This window comes from Oncorhynchus nerka, linkage group LG19 (genome assembly GCF_034236695.1).
Source record: "Oncorhynchus nerka isolate Pitt River linkage group LG19, Oner_Uvic_2.0, whole genome shotgun sequence".
Taxonomy (NCBI): Eukaryota; Metazoa; Chordata; class Actinopteri; order Salmoniformes; family Salmonidae; genus Oncorhynchus; species Oncorhynchus nerka.
The window spans coordinates 5,450,640-5,467,837 of record NC_088414.1 but is presented as its reverse complement, the minus strand read 5'-3'; the positions used below and the strand labels follow the sequence as shown (position 1 = coordinate 5,467,837).

The following is a 17,198-nucleotide window of genomic DNA, read 5'->3' as shown; positions in this document are numbered from 1 at the left end:
AGAGAATGTGTTTCCACTGCTCCAGAGGTCCAATGGTGGCGAGCTTTACACCACTCCAGAGAATGCGTTTCCACTGCTCCAGAGGTCCAATGGTGGTGAGCTTTACACCACTCCAGAGAATGCGTTTCCACTGCTCCAGAGGTCCAATGGTGGCGAGCTTTACACCGCCTACTCGCCTACTGTTTTTAGCTAGCTTTCCAAATTCAACACCTGTGATTACTGTATGCCTCGCTGTATGTCTCTCTCAGATGTCAATATGCCTTGTATACTGTTGTTCAGGTTAGTTATAATTGTTTTAGTTCACAATGGAGCCCCTAGACCCACTCTGCATACCCCTGTTACCTCCTTTGTCCCACCTCCCACACATGCGGTGACCTCACCCACTACAACCAGCATGTCCAGAGATACAACCTGTCTCATCATCACCCAGTGCCTGGGCTTACCGCCGCTGTACCCGCACCCCACCATACCCCTGTCTGTGCATTATGCCCTGAATATATTCTACCATGCCCAGAAACCTGCTCCTCTTATCCTCTGCCCCCAACGCTCTAGGCGACCAGTTTTGATAGCCTTTAGCCGCACCCTCATACTACTCCTTCTCTGTTCCGCAGGTGATGTGGAGGTAAACCCAGGCCCTGCATGTCCCCAGGTACCCTCATTTGTTGACTTCTGTGATCGAAAAAGCCTTGGTTTTATGCATGTCAACATCAGAAGCCTCCTCCCTAAGTTTGTTTTACTCACTGCTTTAGCACACTCTGCTAACCCTGATGTCCTTGCCGTGTCTGAATCCTGGCTCAGGAAGGCCAACAAAAATTCAGAGATTTCCATACCCAACTATAACATCTTCCGTCAAGATAGAGCTACCAAAGGGGGCGGAGTTGCAGTCTACTGCAGAGATAGCCTGCAAAGTAATGTCATACTTTCCAGGTCCATACCCAAACAGTTCGAACTACTAATTTTGAAAATTACCCTCTCCAGAAATAAGTCTCTCACTGTTGCCGCCTGCTACCGGCCACCCTCAGCTCCCAGCTGTGCCCTGGACACCATTTGTGAATTGATCGCCCCCATCTAGCTTCAGAGTTTGTTCTGTTAGGTGACCTAAACTGGGATATGCTTAACACCCCGGCAGTCCTACAATGTAAGCTAGATGCCCTCAATCTCACTCAAATCATCAAGGAACCCACCAGGTACAACCTAACTCTGTAAACAAGGGCACCCTCATAGACGTCATCCTGACCAACTGGCCCTCCAAATACACCTCCGCTGTCTTCAACCAGGATCTCAGCGATCACTGCCTCATTGCCTGTATCCGCCACGGAGCCGCAGTCAAACGACCACCCCTCATCACTGTCAAACGCTCCCTAAAACACTTCTGTGAGCAGGCCTTTCTAATCGACCTGGCCCGGGTATCCTGGAAGGACATTGACCTCATCCCGTCAGTTGAGGATGCCTGGTCATTCTTTAAAAGTAACTTCCTCACCATTTTAGATAAGCATGCTCCGTTCAAAAATGCAGAACCAAGAACAGATACAGCCCTTGGTTCACTCCAGACCTGACTGCCCTCGACCAGCACAAAAACATCCTGTGGCGGACTGCAATAGCATCGAATAGCCCCCGTGATATGCAACTGTTCAGGGAAGTCAGGAACCAATACACGCAGTCAGTCAGGAAAGCTAAGGCCAGCTTCTTCAGGCAGAAGTTTGCATCCTGTAGCTCCAACTCCAAAAGTTCTGGGACACTGTGAAGTCCATGGAGAACAAGAGTACCTCCTCCCAGCTGCCCACTGCACTGAGGCTAGGTAACACGGTCTCCACCGATAAATCCACGATTATCGAAAGCTTCAATAAGCACTTCTCAACGGCTGGCCATGCCTTCCGCCTGGCTACTCCAACCTCGGCCAACAGCTCCGCCCCCCGCAGCTCCTCGCCCAAGCCTCTCCAGGTTCTCCTTTACCCAAATCCAGATAGCAGATGTTCTGAAAGAGCTGCAAAACCTAGACCCGTACAAAATCAGCTGGGCTTGACAATCTGGACCCTCTATTTCTGAAACTATCTGCCGCCATTGTCGCAACCCCTATTACCAGCCTGTTCAACCTCTCTTTCATATCGTCTGAGATCCCCAAGGATTGGAAAGCTGCCGCAGTCATCCCCCCTCTTCAAAGGGGGAGACACCCTGGACCCAAACTGCTATAGACCTATATCCATCCTGCCCTGCCTATCTAAGGTCTTCGAAAGCCAAGTCAACAAACAGGTCACTGACCATCTCGAATCCCACCGTACCTTCTCCGCTGTGCAATCTGGTTTCCGAGCCGGTCACGGGTGCACCTCAGCCACGCTCAAGGTACTAAACGATATCATAACCGCCATCGATAAAAGACAGTACTGTGCAGCCGTCTTCATCGACCTCGCCAAGGCTTTCGACTCTGTCAATCACCATATTCTTATCGGCAGACTCAATAGCCTCGGTTTCTCGGATGACTGCCTTGCCTGGTTCACCAATTACTTTGCAGACAGAGTTCAGTGTGTCAAATCGGAGGGCATGCTGTCCGGTCCTCTGGCAGTCTCTATGGGGGTGCCACAGGGTTCAATTCTCGGGCCAACTCTTTTCTTTGTATATATCAATGATGTTGCTCTTGCTGCGGGCGATTCCCTGATCCACCTCTACGCAGACGACACCATTCTATATACTTTCGGCCCGTCATTGGACACTGTGCTATCTAACCTCCAAACGAGCTTCAATGCCATACAGCACTCCTTCCGTGGCCTCCAACTGCTCTTAAACGCGAGTAAAACCAAATGCATGCTTTTCGACCGAACGCTGCCTGCACCCGCATGCCCGACTAGCATCACCACCCTGGATGGTTCCGACCTTGAATATGTGGACATCTATAAGTACCTAGGTGTCTGGCTAGACTGCAAACTCTCCTTCCAGACTCACATCAAACATCTCCAATCGAAAATCAAATCAAGAGTCGGATTTCTATTCCGCAACAAAGCCTCCTTCACTCACGCCGCCAAGCTTACCCTAGTAAAACTGACTATCCTACCGATCCTCGATTTCGGCGATGTCATCTACAAAATGGCTTCCAACACTCTACTCAGCAAACTGGATGCAGTCTATCATAGTGCCATCCGTTTTGTCACCAAAGCACCTTATACCACCCACCACTGCGACTTGTATGCTCTAGTCGGCTGGCCCTCGCTACATATTCGTCGCCAGACCCACTGGCTCCAGGTCATCTACAAGTCCATGCTAGGTAAAGCTCCGCCTTATCTCAGTTCACTGGTCACGATGGCAACACCCATCCGTAGCACGCGCTCCAGCAGGTGTATCTCACTGATCATCCCTAAAGCAAACACCTCATTTGGCCGCCTTTCGTTCCAGTACTCTGCTGCCTGTGACTGGAACGAACTGCAAAATCGCTGAAGTTGGAGACTTTTATCTCCCTCACCAACTTCAAACATCAGCTATCCGAGCAGCTAACCGATCGCTGCAGCTGTACATAGTCTATTGGTAAATAGCCCACCCATTTTCACCTACCTCATCCCCATACTGTTTTTATACTGTTTTTATTTATTTATTTATTTACTTTTCTGCTCTTTTGCACACCAATATCTCTACCTGTACATGACCATCTGATCATTTATCACCCCAGTGTTAATCTGCAAAATTGTATTATTCGCCTACCTCCTCATGCCTTTTGCACACATTGTATATAGACTGCCCATTTTTTTTCTACTGTGTTATTGACTTGTTAATTGCTTACTCCATGTGTAACTCTGTGTTGTCTGTTCACACTGCTATGCTTTATCTTGGCCAGGTCGCAGTTGCAAATGAGAACTTGTTCTCAACTAGCCTACCTGGTTAAATAAAGGTGAAATAAAATAAAATAAATAAATAAACACCACTCCAGAGAATGTGTTTCCACTGCTCCAGAGGTCCAATGGTGGCGAGCTTTACACCACTCCAGAGAATGTGTTTCCACTGCTCCAGAGTCCAATGGTGGCGAGCTTTACACCACTCTAGCCGACGCTTTGCATTGCACATGGTGATCTTAGGCTTGTGTGCGGCTGCTCAGCCATGGAAACCTGTTTCATGAAGCTCCTGTCAGCACTTACAGTTGACTGGGGCAGCTCCAGTAGGGCAGAAATTGGACCAACTGACTTGTTGGAAAGGTGGCATCCTATGACAGTGCCACGTTGAAAGTCACTGAGCCCTTTAATACGTGACATTCTACTGCGAATGTTTGTCTATTGAGATTGCATGGCTGTATGCTCGATACCCTTTTTAATCCATAAATCTATGTTCACATACTTTTGGCCATGTAGTGTATGTGTAAAATAATGTTTTATTTCGAAATGGGCATTATGGGCTTTTCCCGTAGTTCATTTTCATGCCAGCCAGATAGGTTACCCGTTTATAAAGTAAAGCAATGTGCTTAATATTAGGACAGTTGAGAAACAAATATAGTAAGCCTAGCCTAAGAAAGCTGATGGAATCCTCCTCTTTTTAATAGAGGCCATTACAACTGTTCTCACGCAAATGCATAGCCTATAGAAATGTTGCGTAACATGAGCTTATAGGAACAGCTGGCTCTCACTGGGCAACAGGTGATCTATTGTACTCAAACTCTGAATTTCAGGCCTCTCATGAACAGTTTGATTATATTTACGATTGCATTTGCGTCAGAGTGATTTAGAGGAACAATAAAGCACTGAGTACCGGTCATTAGTGACGGCCGTTAGCAAGTTTGGTAGGCTACAAATGACAGAGGCAACAGAGCGCAGTTTCGGAGAAGCCTAGTTACTGTGACTCAACGGTCATGTGGAATTTGACTGCGGTCATGACTTGTGACTGCCGGTGTGGCGGTAATACGGTCACCGTAACAGCCTTAGGTGTTCCTAATGTTTTGTACTATCATTGTAGAATAAATAAATATCATCATGTTGTAAAGTGCTTCATTTATTCTACACCAACCTAGATATATTGTTTCCATCTGACCACTCAGACCTGATCTTCATTAAAATGCGAGTGAGGTCCCTCAGAGTGAGGGACGGGCATCTTCCTGGCGCCTGCTATATTGACCGCTCTCAAAATAAACTCCACAGGGTAAATGAATGTTTCATGACCATCGTCTGTCTGCTCTGCTATACAGAGCTTTGTTTCACGGAAGAGATTTTCCTATAGCTTGAACCAAAAATAACGCAGGCAGCGACCTTCCAATTCACTGAAAAAATTGGCTGCGTGCCAAACAGACAGAACCCACCGATCCAAATGAACAATGTTACAGAGTGATTGAGTGAATTGGCTCCCTGTGTATGTTGATTTACACTTTGGTGGTGGCAATATGAAGACCAACCAAAGGTATTTTTGTTTAACTTCTTTGGGACAGTATTGAGTAGCTTGGATGAATAAGGTGCCCAGAGTAAACTGCCTGCTACTCAGGCCCAGTTGCTAATATATGCATATTATTAGTAGATTTGGATAGAAAACACTCTGAAGTTTCTAAAACTTTGAATGATGTCTGAGTATAACAGAACTCATATGGCAGGTAAAAACCTGAGAAAAATCCAACCAGGAAGTGGGAAATCTGAGGTTTGTAGTATTTCAACTCATTGCCTATCGAATATACAGTGTCTATGGGGCCATATTGCACTTCTTAAGGCTTCCACTATGTCAACAGTCTTTAGAACCTTGTTTGATGCTTCTACTGTGAAGGAGGGGTGAATGAGAGCTGAATGAGTCAGAGGTCTGTTAGAGTGGCATGAGCTGATCACACCTGCTCACGTGAGAGTGATCTGCGTTCCATCGCATTTCTACAGACAAAGGAATTCTCCAGTTGAAACATTATTGAAGATTTATGATAAAAACATAAAGGTAAGTGAATATTTATAATGCTATTTCTGACTTCTGTTGACTCCACAACATGGCGAATATCTGTATGGCTTGTTTTGTTGTCTGAACACTGTACTCAGATTATTGAATGGTGTGCTTTTTCGGTAAAGCTTTTTTGAAATCTGACACAGCGGTTGCATTAAGTTGATCTAAAGTTCCATGCATAACACTTGTATTTTCATCAACATTTATGATGAGTATTTCTGTAAATTGATGTGGCTCTCTGCAAAATCACCGGATGTTTTGGAAGCAAAACATTACTGAATGTAACGCGCCAATGTAAACTGAGATTTCTTTATATAAATATGAACCTTATGGAACAAAACATACATGTATTGTGTCACATGAAGTCCTATGAGTGTCATCTGATGAAGATCATCAAAGTTCAGTGATGAATTTTATCTAGATTTCCTCTCTTTGGCTGGAAAAATGGCTGTTTTTTTCTGTGACTAGGTACTGACCTAACATAATCGTTTGGTGTGCTTTCGTCGTAAAGCCTTTTTGAAATCGGACACGGTGGTGGGATTTACAACAAGTGTATCTTTAAAATGGTGTAAAATACTTGCATGTTTGAGGAATTTTAATTATGGGATTTCTGTCGTTTTGAATTTGGCACCCTACAATTTCACTGGCTGTTGGCGAGGTGGGACGCTACCGTCCCACATATCCCAGAGGTTTAAGGCTTCTTTTTAGAAGCCAGTGTATAATTGTGAACATGTAGCCTACAATTTTAAAAAAAAATCTATCAATTGCACTTAAACTTAGCCTGTAAAAGAATTATGCCTAATTCAAGACACATTGCTCTATTTCTGTGGAGACAGATCTCTCTGATATCTAGAGCTTCAGATGCTCCATTCCCCAAAAGGTCAGACTGAGTGTCAAGTCCAGTTTAGAATGAGCAAGGCTAACATAGCTGGTACTGGCAACCAACACAGGAGCTTAACTCAAACAACATGCTGCAGTGCTAGCTCTGAAAGCCTGCCTTATTTCACTGGTCTTGTGAAAGTTAAAATGCCGTTGGGCCTGTTCTAACCAAAGGTTGGCCAAGACATTAAACTGAACCCATTAGAAGTTAAATTGTTAATGTTCAAGAATCACCCTTCCTCATTCTCCATCCAACCCGACTTGACACACAAACATCCTGTTTTGTGACATAATGGTCATGTGCCACCTATTCAGAGCATAAATCTCAAGTTAACTTGAAGAGGACATCTTGACTGTTAGGGTAGAAACCATCAGGTCTTGCATGGGTCTGGAATTCTCAGTAGTTCTACAAAGACAATGACAAAGGAACGATAAAGGGGCTGACATCTAACAAACCAATCAGGATGGGGTTAGAGACCTACAACTTCCTCCTTCTCAGGGATGACCTGTGCTGCCTGGTGACCTGGTTCAGAATGCTGTTTATGGGCTACCATCGGGTGTTTTTCTTACCTGTATGGGAGAGATAGCAGCAGCAGGTGGGGTTTTCAGAGGACTGGGGCTGAGGGGTGTACGGGCAACCATCGTGGTAACTGCTGGCACGGCTGCTGTGGGGGAGGTTGGGACAGGGCCTGCAGTGGAGGCGTTGTCAAAGTTTTTGATGAGGGTCTTAACGGTTGGAGAGGGCTCAGAGGAGGTAGAGGAGAGTCGGCTGAGACCCATGCCCTGCCTCAGGGCAGCTAGGTCCCTCTCAACTGCATTCATGTAGTTATACACCCTGCCCCTCTCTTCATCCTGCCTAGAGACATAACAGATGGTCAATATCTTTGACACAGGGAGATTGGAACACACACACACACACACACAACAACAACAAAGACCACATACTTCTTGAGCTCCTCCAGCTCTTTGCTCATCTTCTCGTTCTTCTCCTGTGTGTCCAGTAGGCGGCGCCGCAGGTCCCCGATCTCCTCCTGAGCCTCGGACTTGATGTCGTTGGCGATGACCACCGCCGTCTGCAGGTCGGCCTGGAACTGACGCCACTCCATAGACTCCTCCTGCAACGGGGAGGTGTGAACACATATGGACACGCATCACATGGGTCCCTATGGGCCCTAGTCAAAAGTAGTGCACTATATAGGGAGTAGGGATACAGCCATGGGCTAACACTAAGGGACTTCACACCCATGTTCACCCCCATGTTCACCCCCATGTTAACACCCATGTTTATTACATCTGTGTTAAATATCTTCATGTTATGTTCCATACAAGAGCAACATTTAACTCAGATATGGATGAGGCACAGGACAGTATTCCTCCCGCTTCCCCAAATTACCCGTAGCTTTCGATGCAGAATCTTGATCTCACGCTCCATGTCATGTTTTTGGTCCTGTAGTTTTTTGACGGAGTCTGAAAGAAAAAATGATTAATGATTAAATGAATGGAGATGGAATAAACTGGCTTACTTGGATGTGTTATAATGGTCCCACATCCCCACCTTGTGGTCACACATCAGGTTTCCCCCTAGTCCATTTACCTGAGAGCTACCACATCCCAAATAGCACCCTATTCCCTAAATAGTTCACACATTTTGACCAGAACCCTGTTGGCCTTGGTTAAAAGTAGTGCACTACAAATGGAATAGGGTAGGGTGCCATTTGGGGATGTAACCTAGCGTCCATCCAACACTCACTCTCCAGGTCTGTGATCATGAGGTTATCGTGGAGTTTGAGGGCTCTGTGTTGCTCCACCTCGTCCTCCAGCTCAAAAATGGTCTCCTTCATGTCAGAGACCTCTGTGTCCCTTTCCTCCAGCTCAGAACACTGCTGGGCCAGGGCCCGCTTCTGCTCAGCCAACTGCTTCTGCACCTCGCCACGGAACGCACGGAAGTCCTCCTCCAGCTGACGGGAGAATGGGAGACACATAGATGTATGTGTGAGCACACGTGTCATGAACATACGAAAGATCTGAATTGGGAGAAATACTAACACTTAAAAAATATCCCGGACTGATGGTTAATCTGAATGGAAAGCGTTTTAACTATGAGAATATGTGACCTTGCGGATGCCGTCCTGTAGCCTGGCGGCCTCGTCGTGGGTGTGGTCCAGGTCCTCCTGCAGCTGAACAGACTCAGCCTCTGCCCTCTCCTTGTCCCTCCTCTCGCTCTCCAGCAGGTGGCGGATGTCCGTCTTGTCCCCGGCATTGTGGATGGAGTAGAGCTCAGCCACCCTCTGCCTCTCCTGCTCCAGCTGGACTCTGCACCGAGCCAGCTCCGCCTGCTCCCCCCCAGCCGCCTCCCTCATGGCCTCCAGCTCTGCGGCGGCCATCGCTCTTTCCCTGCGCTCCATATCAGCCTGCCGCTCTGCCATGTGCACCCGTTCCTTTAGCGCTGAGATGAGGCCCTGGGCCTCGGCGTTGTCCTGCTCTGCCATTTTCAGCGCCCCGCTCAGGTGCTGCTGCACCCCCAGCAGCTGCTCCCTCTCGAAGTGGGCGCCCTGCGTCAGGTCCACGTAGCGGCGCTCCAGCTCCAGGTAGCGCCCGCTCTTAGTGTCCTCCTCGTCGGCCGGGGCGTACGCCACGCGGTGCTCATCCAGCAGGCCCCGGAAGTAGTCCATCTGCCGGCAGTAAAGCTCCAGCCGGTCGCCCTGCTGGCACAGGGAATCCACCAGGATGGTCCGCTCCTCGCCCAGTCGCTCGTTCTCTGTGCTTAGTTCCTGGGTAATCTGCTGCAGATCAGCCAACTCCTGTAGTGTGGCCTGGAGCTCCTCAGAGGTGCAGTGCTGGTTCTCTTCCATCTGGTGAATGCGCTCCGTTAGACAGGCCACCGACACCTCGCTGGTGTTGCCACTACTGCCTCTACGGGAGCGTTCGCCGTGACTCGGTGGCCCGCCCTCTGACTCGGAGGAGGAGCCGCAGGCAGAGGCAGAACCAGAGGGGGCATCCAGGGCATCATCGCTGGAGGTGATTGGCTGGTAGGCTTCGCTGCATTCGCTGTCGGCCACCTCAGGGGAGATGACTCGCCGGGGGTCAAGAAGGTCTTCAGTAGAGTCGCAGGCAGAGCTGTGAGGGGAGACCTCATGTAAAAAAGAGGCCCGTGGGCACCCTCCATCTCCACAACTGCCATTGCGGGCTGGGAGAAGATCCGAGCTAAGGCAGGGGCCTTGTAGGGTCTTTAGGGGGCTGTCCAGCCTCTGTTCCAGGGAGAAACCCAGGGCGTTGAGCCGGTCCTTCAGCATGCGGTTCTCACTCTTCAGCATGTTCAGCTCTCCGCGGATCCCCTGGTTCTGGTCCTGTAGCAAGAGCAGGGTGGATTCCACGTCTGCAGAGATGAGAGGAGTAGGGGCTTCCTTCGACTGGTCCTGTGGAGGCTTAACCTCAGCCGTCTCCTCTCCCTCGCCTTCCTCTCTGGCTCTGCTCCCCCCATCCTCTTCCTCCTCCTCGGGCAGGCCTAGCTGGACACGGATGCCCCGGAGCTCTGTGCGCAGGTGGAGGATCTCCACGTCTTTGCTCTTGGCCAGGCCCAGCAGGTCCTTCACCCTGCTCTCCAGGACTGTCTTGTCGCTGAGCTGCCCGTTCGACCTGGACTTGCTCATACGGGACTCAGATTCAGTTACAGTCCGGCAGCGGACTCTCTTTGGCGGTGACAAGGCATCGGAGGGTCCGGAGAGCTTCCTGCTGGTGGTGCAAGTTCTGGAGCGTTCCCGCAGTCCCTCCCGGGATGAACCAAGCTCCTTCACCACGGAGGAGGTCCCACGCTTGCCTGAGGAGTACAATACAGAACATTATTGAAGGTCAAGAAGTTGGCATTTTTATATGGGTCAGAGCTAATCACAAACAGAGCATAGTCTGTAAGTAGCTCTATGTGTTGATGATGTACCGGAGTTGGTCTTTGTCTTGCCCTCTGGGTTGCTGGTACCTGTAGTAGAGGAGTTTGAAGAGTGGACAGAGCTAGTCTTCTTCGCCTTGGGAATAGTGCTGCTCCCAGCAGAGGCTCCACTGCCTGCTGTTGTTACTGATGGAAGGTCATCATTGCTCTTCGCCTGGCCAAAGAGAAACATGACAGTTATCATACCAGCTATTGGACCTATAAAGATAAAAAGGGGCTTCCATGGTTGTCGTTGCAGTATGAAGCCAGTGCTTTTGCCTTCTGCATTCGTACCTTAGACAGTGGCGCGGTGGCAGAGGTCTTGGCTGTAATCTTGCCGGCTGTGCCCATGGTGGCGGTGACGCCCTCAGGCTTGACTTTCTCAACGGTCTGGGCCTTGGTGACTGCGGCTGTGGCTTTGGAGACGCCTGCCACTGGCCTGGTTGCTTTCCTCATACTGGGCTCTCGGTTTCTCTGACATTTACAGCGTAGTCTGTGTGGAACAAAAACACACAAGATGAGTTAATAACAGGATGATACGGTAACACATGCATGTATCAGAGGGTTTCTTTGTTTCTTAGCCAGAGGGGAAACCATAATTAACCTCAGTCAACAACCTCTTACAGCTACTATAAATACTAAAGAACAAGACTGACAAGCGCTTAGCCTAAAAACTACAAGTTTTATAGGATGCAGCCCCTCTAAATACTAGTTTGTAAATCATTAGTTTTAAATCTATTGCAAGAACACTCAATTAGCCTAGATTGCCTTTTGAAAATCCTGTTAGTTACCTGATGCCTGCGGTAGTAGTTTTCTTGGGAGAAGACATGGCCTGTGATCTAGAGGCTAGGTATTAGCTAAGGAGTTGCTGTTTAATCTGGAGGAGAGACTAAATGACTACAATTCTCCCGTGCTGCGGTCTATTTATGTTCAAACGCCAGCCAGCACTACCTCCTTCTCAGACACAAACACAGACCACATGGTGAGAACGGTCATTGGATGCAGGTTTGAAAGCACACAAAGCAAAGCGTGTGATTGGACGTCTCAAGCGTGTAGCTAGCTGCCTCTCTCATCACATCATCATGAGGCGGTTGAACTGCGGCTGCAGTAACTGTGGTCTGGGCAGGCCAGCTGGGCCTTGCCTTAAAAAGGCATGAGGAGCCTTTGTGTGCAGGCCTATAACGGTGCCCAGGCAATGAAAAAAATCCCTCACTTTAGTCATAACATTTCACTTTCAGTACAGTAGCTGGCCTTTGGAATTCTTCTACTACATGCCGGCCTGTCTGAGATGGCGACCCTCTCCTTCTTGAAGACTGATTATTCAAATTCAACAGGCTACTCGCCATCACCTAGAATGAATCACATATTGCCTGCCTGATGAAGTCTAAGTCCCCCACTCACAGATCAGTTGATTTAAATAACAAGATAAATCTTGACCATTATGACCACTACTAAACATTTCCTTTTCCCAGCCCCCTTGTCTTTGAACTTGACCTGTTTGTACTGCAGACAAGACAAAGACGCCTGGAGACGCACCCTGGACAGACAAGACAAAGACATCTGGAGACGCACCCTGGACAGACAAGACAAAGACGCCTGGAGACGCACCCTGGACAGACAAGACAAAGACGCCTGGAGACGCACCCTGGACAGACAAGACAAAGACGCACCCTGGACAGACAAGACAAAGACGCACCCTGGACAGACAAGACAAAGACGCACCCTGGACAGACAAGACAAAGACGCACCCTGGACAGACAAGACAAAGACGCACCTTAGACAGACAAGACAAAGACGCCTGGAGACACACCTTAGACAGACAAGACAAAGACGCCTGGAGACACACCTTAGACAGACAAGACAAAGACGCCTGGAGACGCACCCTGGACAGACAAGACAAAGACGCCTGGAGACACACCTTAGACAGCAGCCCACCAACATGGATCACTGGCTGGGATGGGGCCTCCAGTAACAGGGACAATCCTTGTAGCGCATCATGTTCAAACAAGAGGCTAGTAGACATCAACACCACCCTGAGTCAGACAGTTTCTAGAAAGGCTTACTTGAAACAACCCAACAAGACCAGTCAGACACAGAATGAGTGGCAGTGGTGAAGACATGAACTAATCTAGATCCTTCTGTAGAGTGAAGCATTATGCTAAATTATTTACAACCACTACCAGAAGAATTTAGCTATTTAAAAATAAATGAAAGAATACATAGGCCTCAAATACAGTAAATAAACATAGGCTGGCCATGGTGAGCTTCATGATATTAGTACCAGGGGGTCAGGTTAGACATTCTTCCCTGAAGATGGACCGGACAATAACAGACTACGAAATCCTAACATAACCTAGCTGGAATTCTGGACTTCAAGAGGAGAGGGGGATGGGACGACATGGTAATAGCCACTAGCAGTTAGATGTTTCCACCAACTCTTCACTCAGTGGTGTGTGAGAATAGGATATACTCCCTCATTTCACATTTAGTCTCACACACACACACACACACACACACACACACAGGAATTTCAAATGGTCGGACAGTCAGTCAGCAGATGTATTTCTGTTGTTTCAAGTCCACATGTTAAATAGCTTCACCCATTTAAAAAAAAGAAGAAGGAGAAACATAAAAATTTGACAGAACTGAAATAGCTTTAAATTATAGGCTTTCTTAATGCACTCTTAGCTTACAACTTGAATCAGTTGCCTATGATTAAAATCTAATTGAATGGTAATGCAATTAGTGGACAGGCCAAGGGCGAGCCAGAGTCTAATGATCGAGCCTAACCTTGAGTGAGCCACTGAATGGGTAAAAGTCAGCTGAGCTGAGTCTTGAGTCTTTGGATCCCCACTGAGCATGGCTTACTCAACTCAAATTGTATTTGTCACATGCGCTGAACAACAGGTGTAGACCTTAGTGTGAAATGCTTACTTACAAGCAATGCAGTTCCAATAATTTATTTTTATTTTTACCTTTATTTTACTAGGCAAGTCAGTTAAGAACAAATTCTTATTTTCAATGACTGCCTAGGAACAGTGGGTTAACTGCCTGTTCAGGGGCAGAACGACAGATTTGTACCTTGTCAGCTCGGGGATTCGAACTTGCAACCTTTCGGTTACTAGTCCGACGCTCTAACCACTAGGCTACCCTGCCGAAAATATTGACAAAATAAACTAAAGCAGACCAGATAGTTACTGGAGGAAGTGAGCAGGGACTATGCATAGTATGGTTTGTACTAGGCCTATATAGATTGGTGCTGCTGAGGCTTGAGAACGGACAGACTTTCGACACAATCACCAGGAAACAATGCTGATAACTAGAGAGTAGAGATAGACAAAGGTGTAGAGGACAAAGGGTTGTACGGGGGGGCAGGAAGGAAATAGGAGATCAGCTGAATGGTTGATGACTACCAGTTAGACTAAGTGAGCATTGTTGGAGTACGACTCGGTCTCTCACACAGGACGGTAAACACTGCTGAATCCCACAAACGAACCTCAAATGAATATGCGGCAGGTTTTCAAAACACTGCCGTCTTCTAAGAGGCCATCTGCACCACCATTTACAGCTCCTGACAGGTACCCTATCACATCAAGAACACCCCGAGTTGAGCATCACAGAAGAGGAATGCATAAGGAATGCTGTCACAAAACCCAGAACATGATTCACTGTCCATGCTTATATAGAGAATAGGCCCACATGTGCTGCTCCACAATGTATTTAAGCTGCACTCTTTCAATGTATAAGCAGAGCGAGAATAAAAATCATACACTAGATAGGCTAGTCTATCGCTTCAAATTCCTCATCTTGCTCCTAAAAACCATGCGCCCTATAAGAGTGCTGCCTGGCCAGCCTGGACTCATAGACTAGACGTAACATTGTAAATGTAAATATGGGGCAGTCAAATGTGACTCGTTTCAGGAAACTAGGCATATGCCGCACATCATTACTTCACAGGAGTGGCATGTATTTTTTTATTTGATCAAATAGTGTTTTCCCCCCAGAAATGCCTTCTGGAACATGTGAACTTGCATGTGCTGTAATAACAAACTTGTACTCCATCCGTAAATACAAATAAAAGTTAAATTATGAGCCTAGTTGGTTTAGCCATGGAAAAAGACAGGAACTTTCCTGCTAGCCATGATTGGCTGAGATAATGGATGGGCTGGACATGCCGAGAGATGAGTTTGGATTGGTCTCCCATGTAGAACGCTTCTGTCTATAGCGAGAGCTGCTTAGCATGTGTTAATAGTCCTATCTACCGCGCTGTTTTTGAAAGATATAACGTTAGCCATCGAGAACTACAAAAAAAGTTTTGCTACCTTTCTCAACAACATTTATGCACTGAATTTAGCAGGTACTATCGACAGATCAGTTGGAAAAAGTGATGGGCTACTTTCTGCACACACCATGGTCAGTGTGAACCAGAGTGACTTGACAACGCTGGCCAAACAAGATGTAGCTACAAACAGAACAGAGTTAAATGGTTCCAGTCCGCCATCCATGTATTCGGGGAAGAGTCTAGCTACATTTTCAGATAATATACATTTCTAATTTTGTCAAAAAGTCATTTTCTTTGCAAGTTAAAGCATACTGTTCGCTAGTTAGCTAATGTTAGCTTGCTGGCTCGCTAGCAAACATTACGTGTATGATCTGTGCAGTGATATTATTTGAGTCAGAAAGGAATTTGTATTGCTAGTTACAGCTTAATGTTAGCTAGCTGACAAGGAACCTAGTTGGTTAGCTCTTTAGCTACCTGCAGATTCATACTACAGCTATGACAATGTTTGTATTGATAGTAGGAGGAGTTTGGATGATGCCAGTTCATTGTTTAGCTAGCTGTCTAAACAAAAGACTCCACGTTGTCAGATGTTTACATAACCCATCAAATTAGCCAGGTGTGTCTGGGGGGTGGTTATAGCATTTCGTTCACATGACCCATCAATTTAGACAAGTGTGTCAGGTATGCATCTAATAATTATTATTTTTAATTTATAAAACATTTATCTGGACACTTTGTTTTTGATATTGCTACTATGCAAGTAACCATTTCACTGTACTGTTTACACCTTCAGTTTCCTGTGAATGTGACAAATAAACGCACATCTTATTTGATATAGTGTGTGTTTACAGTAACGGTAATGTGAATAACAACATGACCTGCACCAACATCAGATTAGGATATAGGTCAAGGACTAGATAAAGTGTATTTGTACTTTATCCTTGTTGTAGGCTACTGCTTTTAGTCTTGAAATCTTTGGTTGTTTACAAAACTACTCACTCTGTTTAGCACATGGCCTCACATGTGTATCCTTAAAGAGATCGTCCCACCTAAGGTTTAAGAGGGTGTGAACAATGCTGAATGGGTGTAGACAAAGACGAGTTCTCTAGTAGGTGTGCTGGGCCATTTCATCAAAAGTGGGGTTACAAGTTCATCATCTATCAAAGCAAAATTTACTTCCCTCATTGTTCCTGTGTACGATGTAGCATCTTCTAGTTCGGAGTCTCTACTTTTATCCAATGTAAAAAACGAAATTACACATTTTGCAACGTAAGACCGAATCGAGGCGGTCGGTCACAAATTAGTATGGTTACATTAGACATATGGTTAGGTTACTTCATGCAATAACGAAGGTTGGTTGGCGTATAATGGATCACAACACACAAGTCACTGGCAGTGCACTCACGGACAAGATATATTGGGTAAAACTGAGATTAAGTTGGTATAAAAATGCCACTGAATAAAGAAAACAAAACCATCTGTCATTATAACGTTATGCCATTCGGAACTACTGGGCTGACAGAGCCAACGACGCTATAGCTATAAACACTGCGGAATTTGTTAAGTGTCCCAACTGGAAATTATGACAACTAGCGTTAGCTCCTCAAGTGACGTTAGCTAGCTGACTTAGCTAGCGTTAGCTAGCTCACGAAATCAAAGAGAGCAAAGACAAAGGTAATTTATTTTTTATTAGGTTAGCTGGACGTTAGTTAATTAACGTTAGTTAGCTAGATACGTGTGGTGTATTGTTTCGATAGTGTTACATTGTAACGTTAGCTAGCTAATTATCAGAGACACTGCTGGCTCGCTGAAGTTAACTAGCTAGCTAATAACCTAGCTACCACAAGCAACATTAGAATATAAAACACGTCCAACCCGTTTTACCTGGAATTCGTTCGTTCACACCAGCGATAATCGGTTTCCAAATATTGTTAATTTCACGCACTCCATCCCCGGCGTCCCACCTCTGTCTCTTGTCTTTGACAGGACGCCGACAGCACGGAGGTCATCATTACGCCGATTGTGTTGTCACACCAACGCGTTTACGCCCAACTGAAAACGAGAGTTTCTATTGGACAAATAAAGGTAGGTCCCGCCTCGCTTCATCCCATTAGCTCTGTTCGCTTCCGTATGGTTCTTAAACCGTAAACGGTTTGTTTTTTTGGATCCCCATTACCTTTTGCAGAAGCAGCAGCTAACGTTACTCTTCCTGGAGACCGTAACGAATAAACCCTG

At 46.6% G+C, this 17,198-nt stretch overlaps 1 protein-coding gene across 3 annotated transcripts in view; it reads right to left on the bottom strand.

The window, feature by feature from the left end:
* The window catches only part of LOC115125737 (cytospin-A-like), a 38,829-nt gene extending 21,853 nt beyond the window's left edge, over window positions 1-16,976 (bottom strand). Inside the window, exons 1-8 of one of the 3 annotated variants that reach the window (XM_029655299.2) lie at window positions 16,848-16,976; window positions 10,976-11,174; window positions 10,694-10,856; window positions 8,874-10,576; window positions 8,510-8,717; window positions 8,153-8,226; window positions 7,705-7,874; window positions 7,330-7,615 (exon numbers count right to left, since the gene is read on the bottom strand). In XM_029655299.2, the coding sequence (XP_029511159.1) occupies window positions 7,330-7,615; window positions 7,705-7,874; window positions 8,153-8,226; window positions 8,510-8,717; window positions 8,874-10,576; window positions 10,694-10,856; window positions 10,976-11,137 (2,766 nt within the window). In that variant the 5' untranslated portion in view covers window positions 11,138-11,174; window positions 16,848-16,976. Of the gene's footprint in view, window positions 1-7,329; window positions 7,616-7,704; window positions 7,875-8,152; window positions 8,227-8,509; window positions 8,718-8,873; window positions 10,577-10,693; window positions 10,857-10,975; window positions 11,175-11,472; window positions 11,582-16,847 lie in introns of those variants that run through there. The other 2 variants (XM_029655298.2, XM_029655297.2) reach the window with 2 other exon arrangements.
* Between the last annotated feature and the right edge of the window lie 222 nt (window positions 16,977-17,198).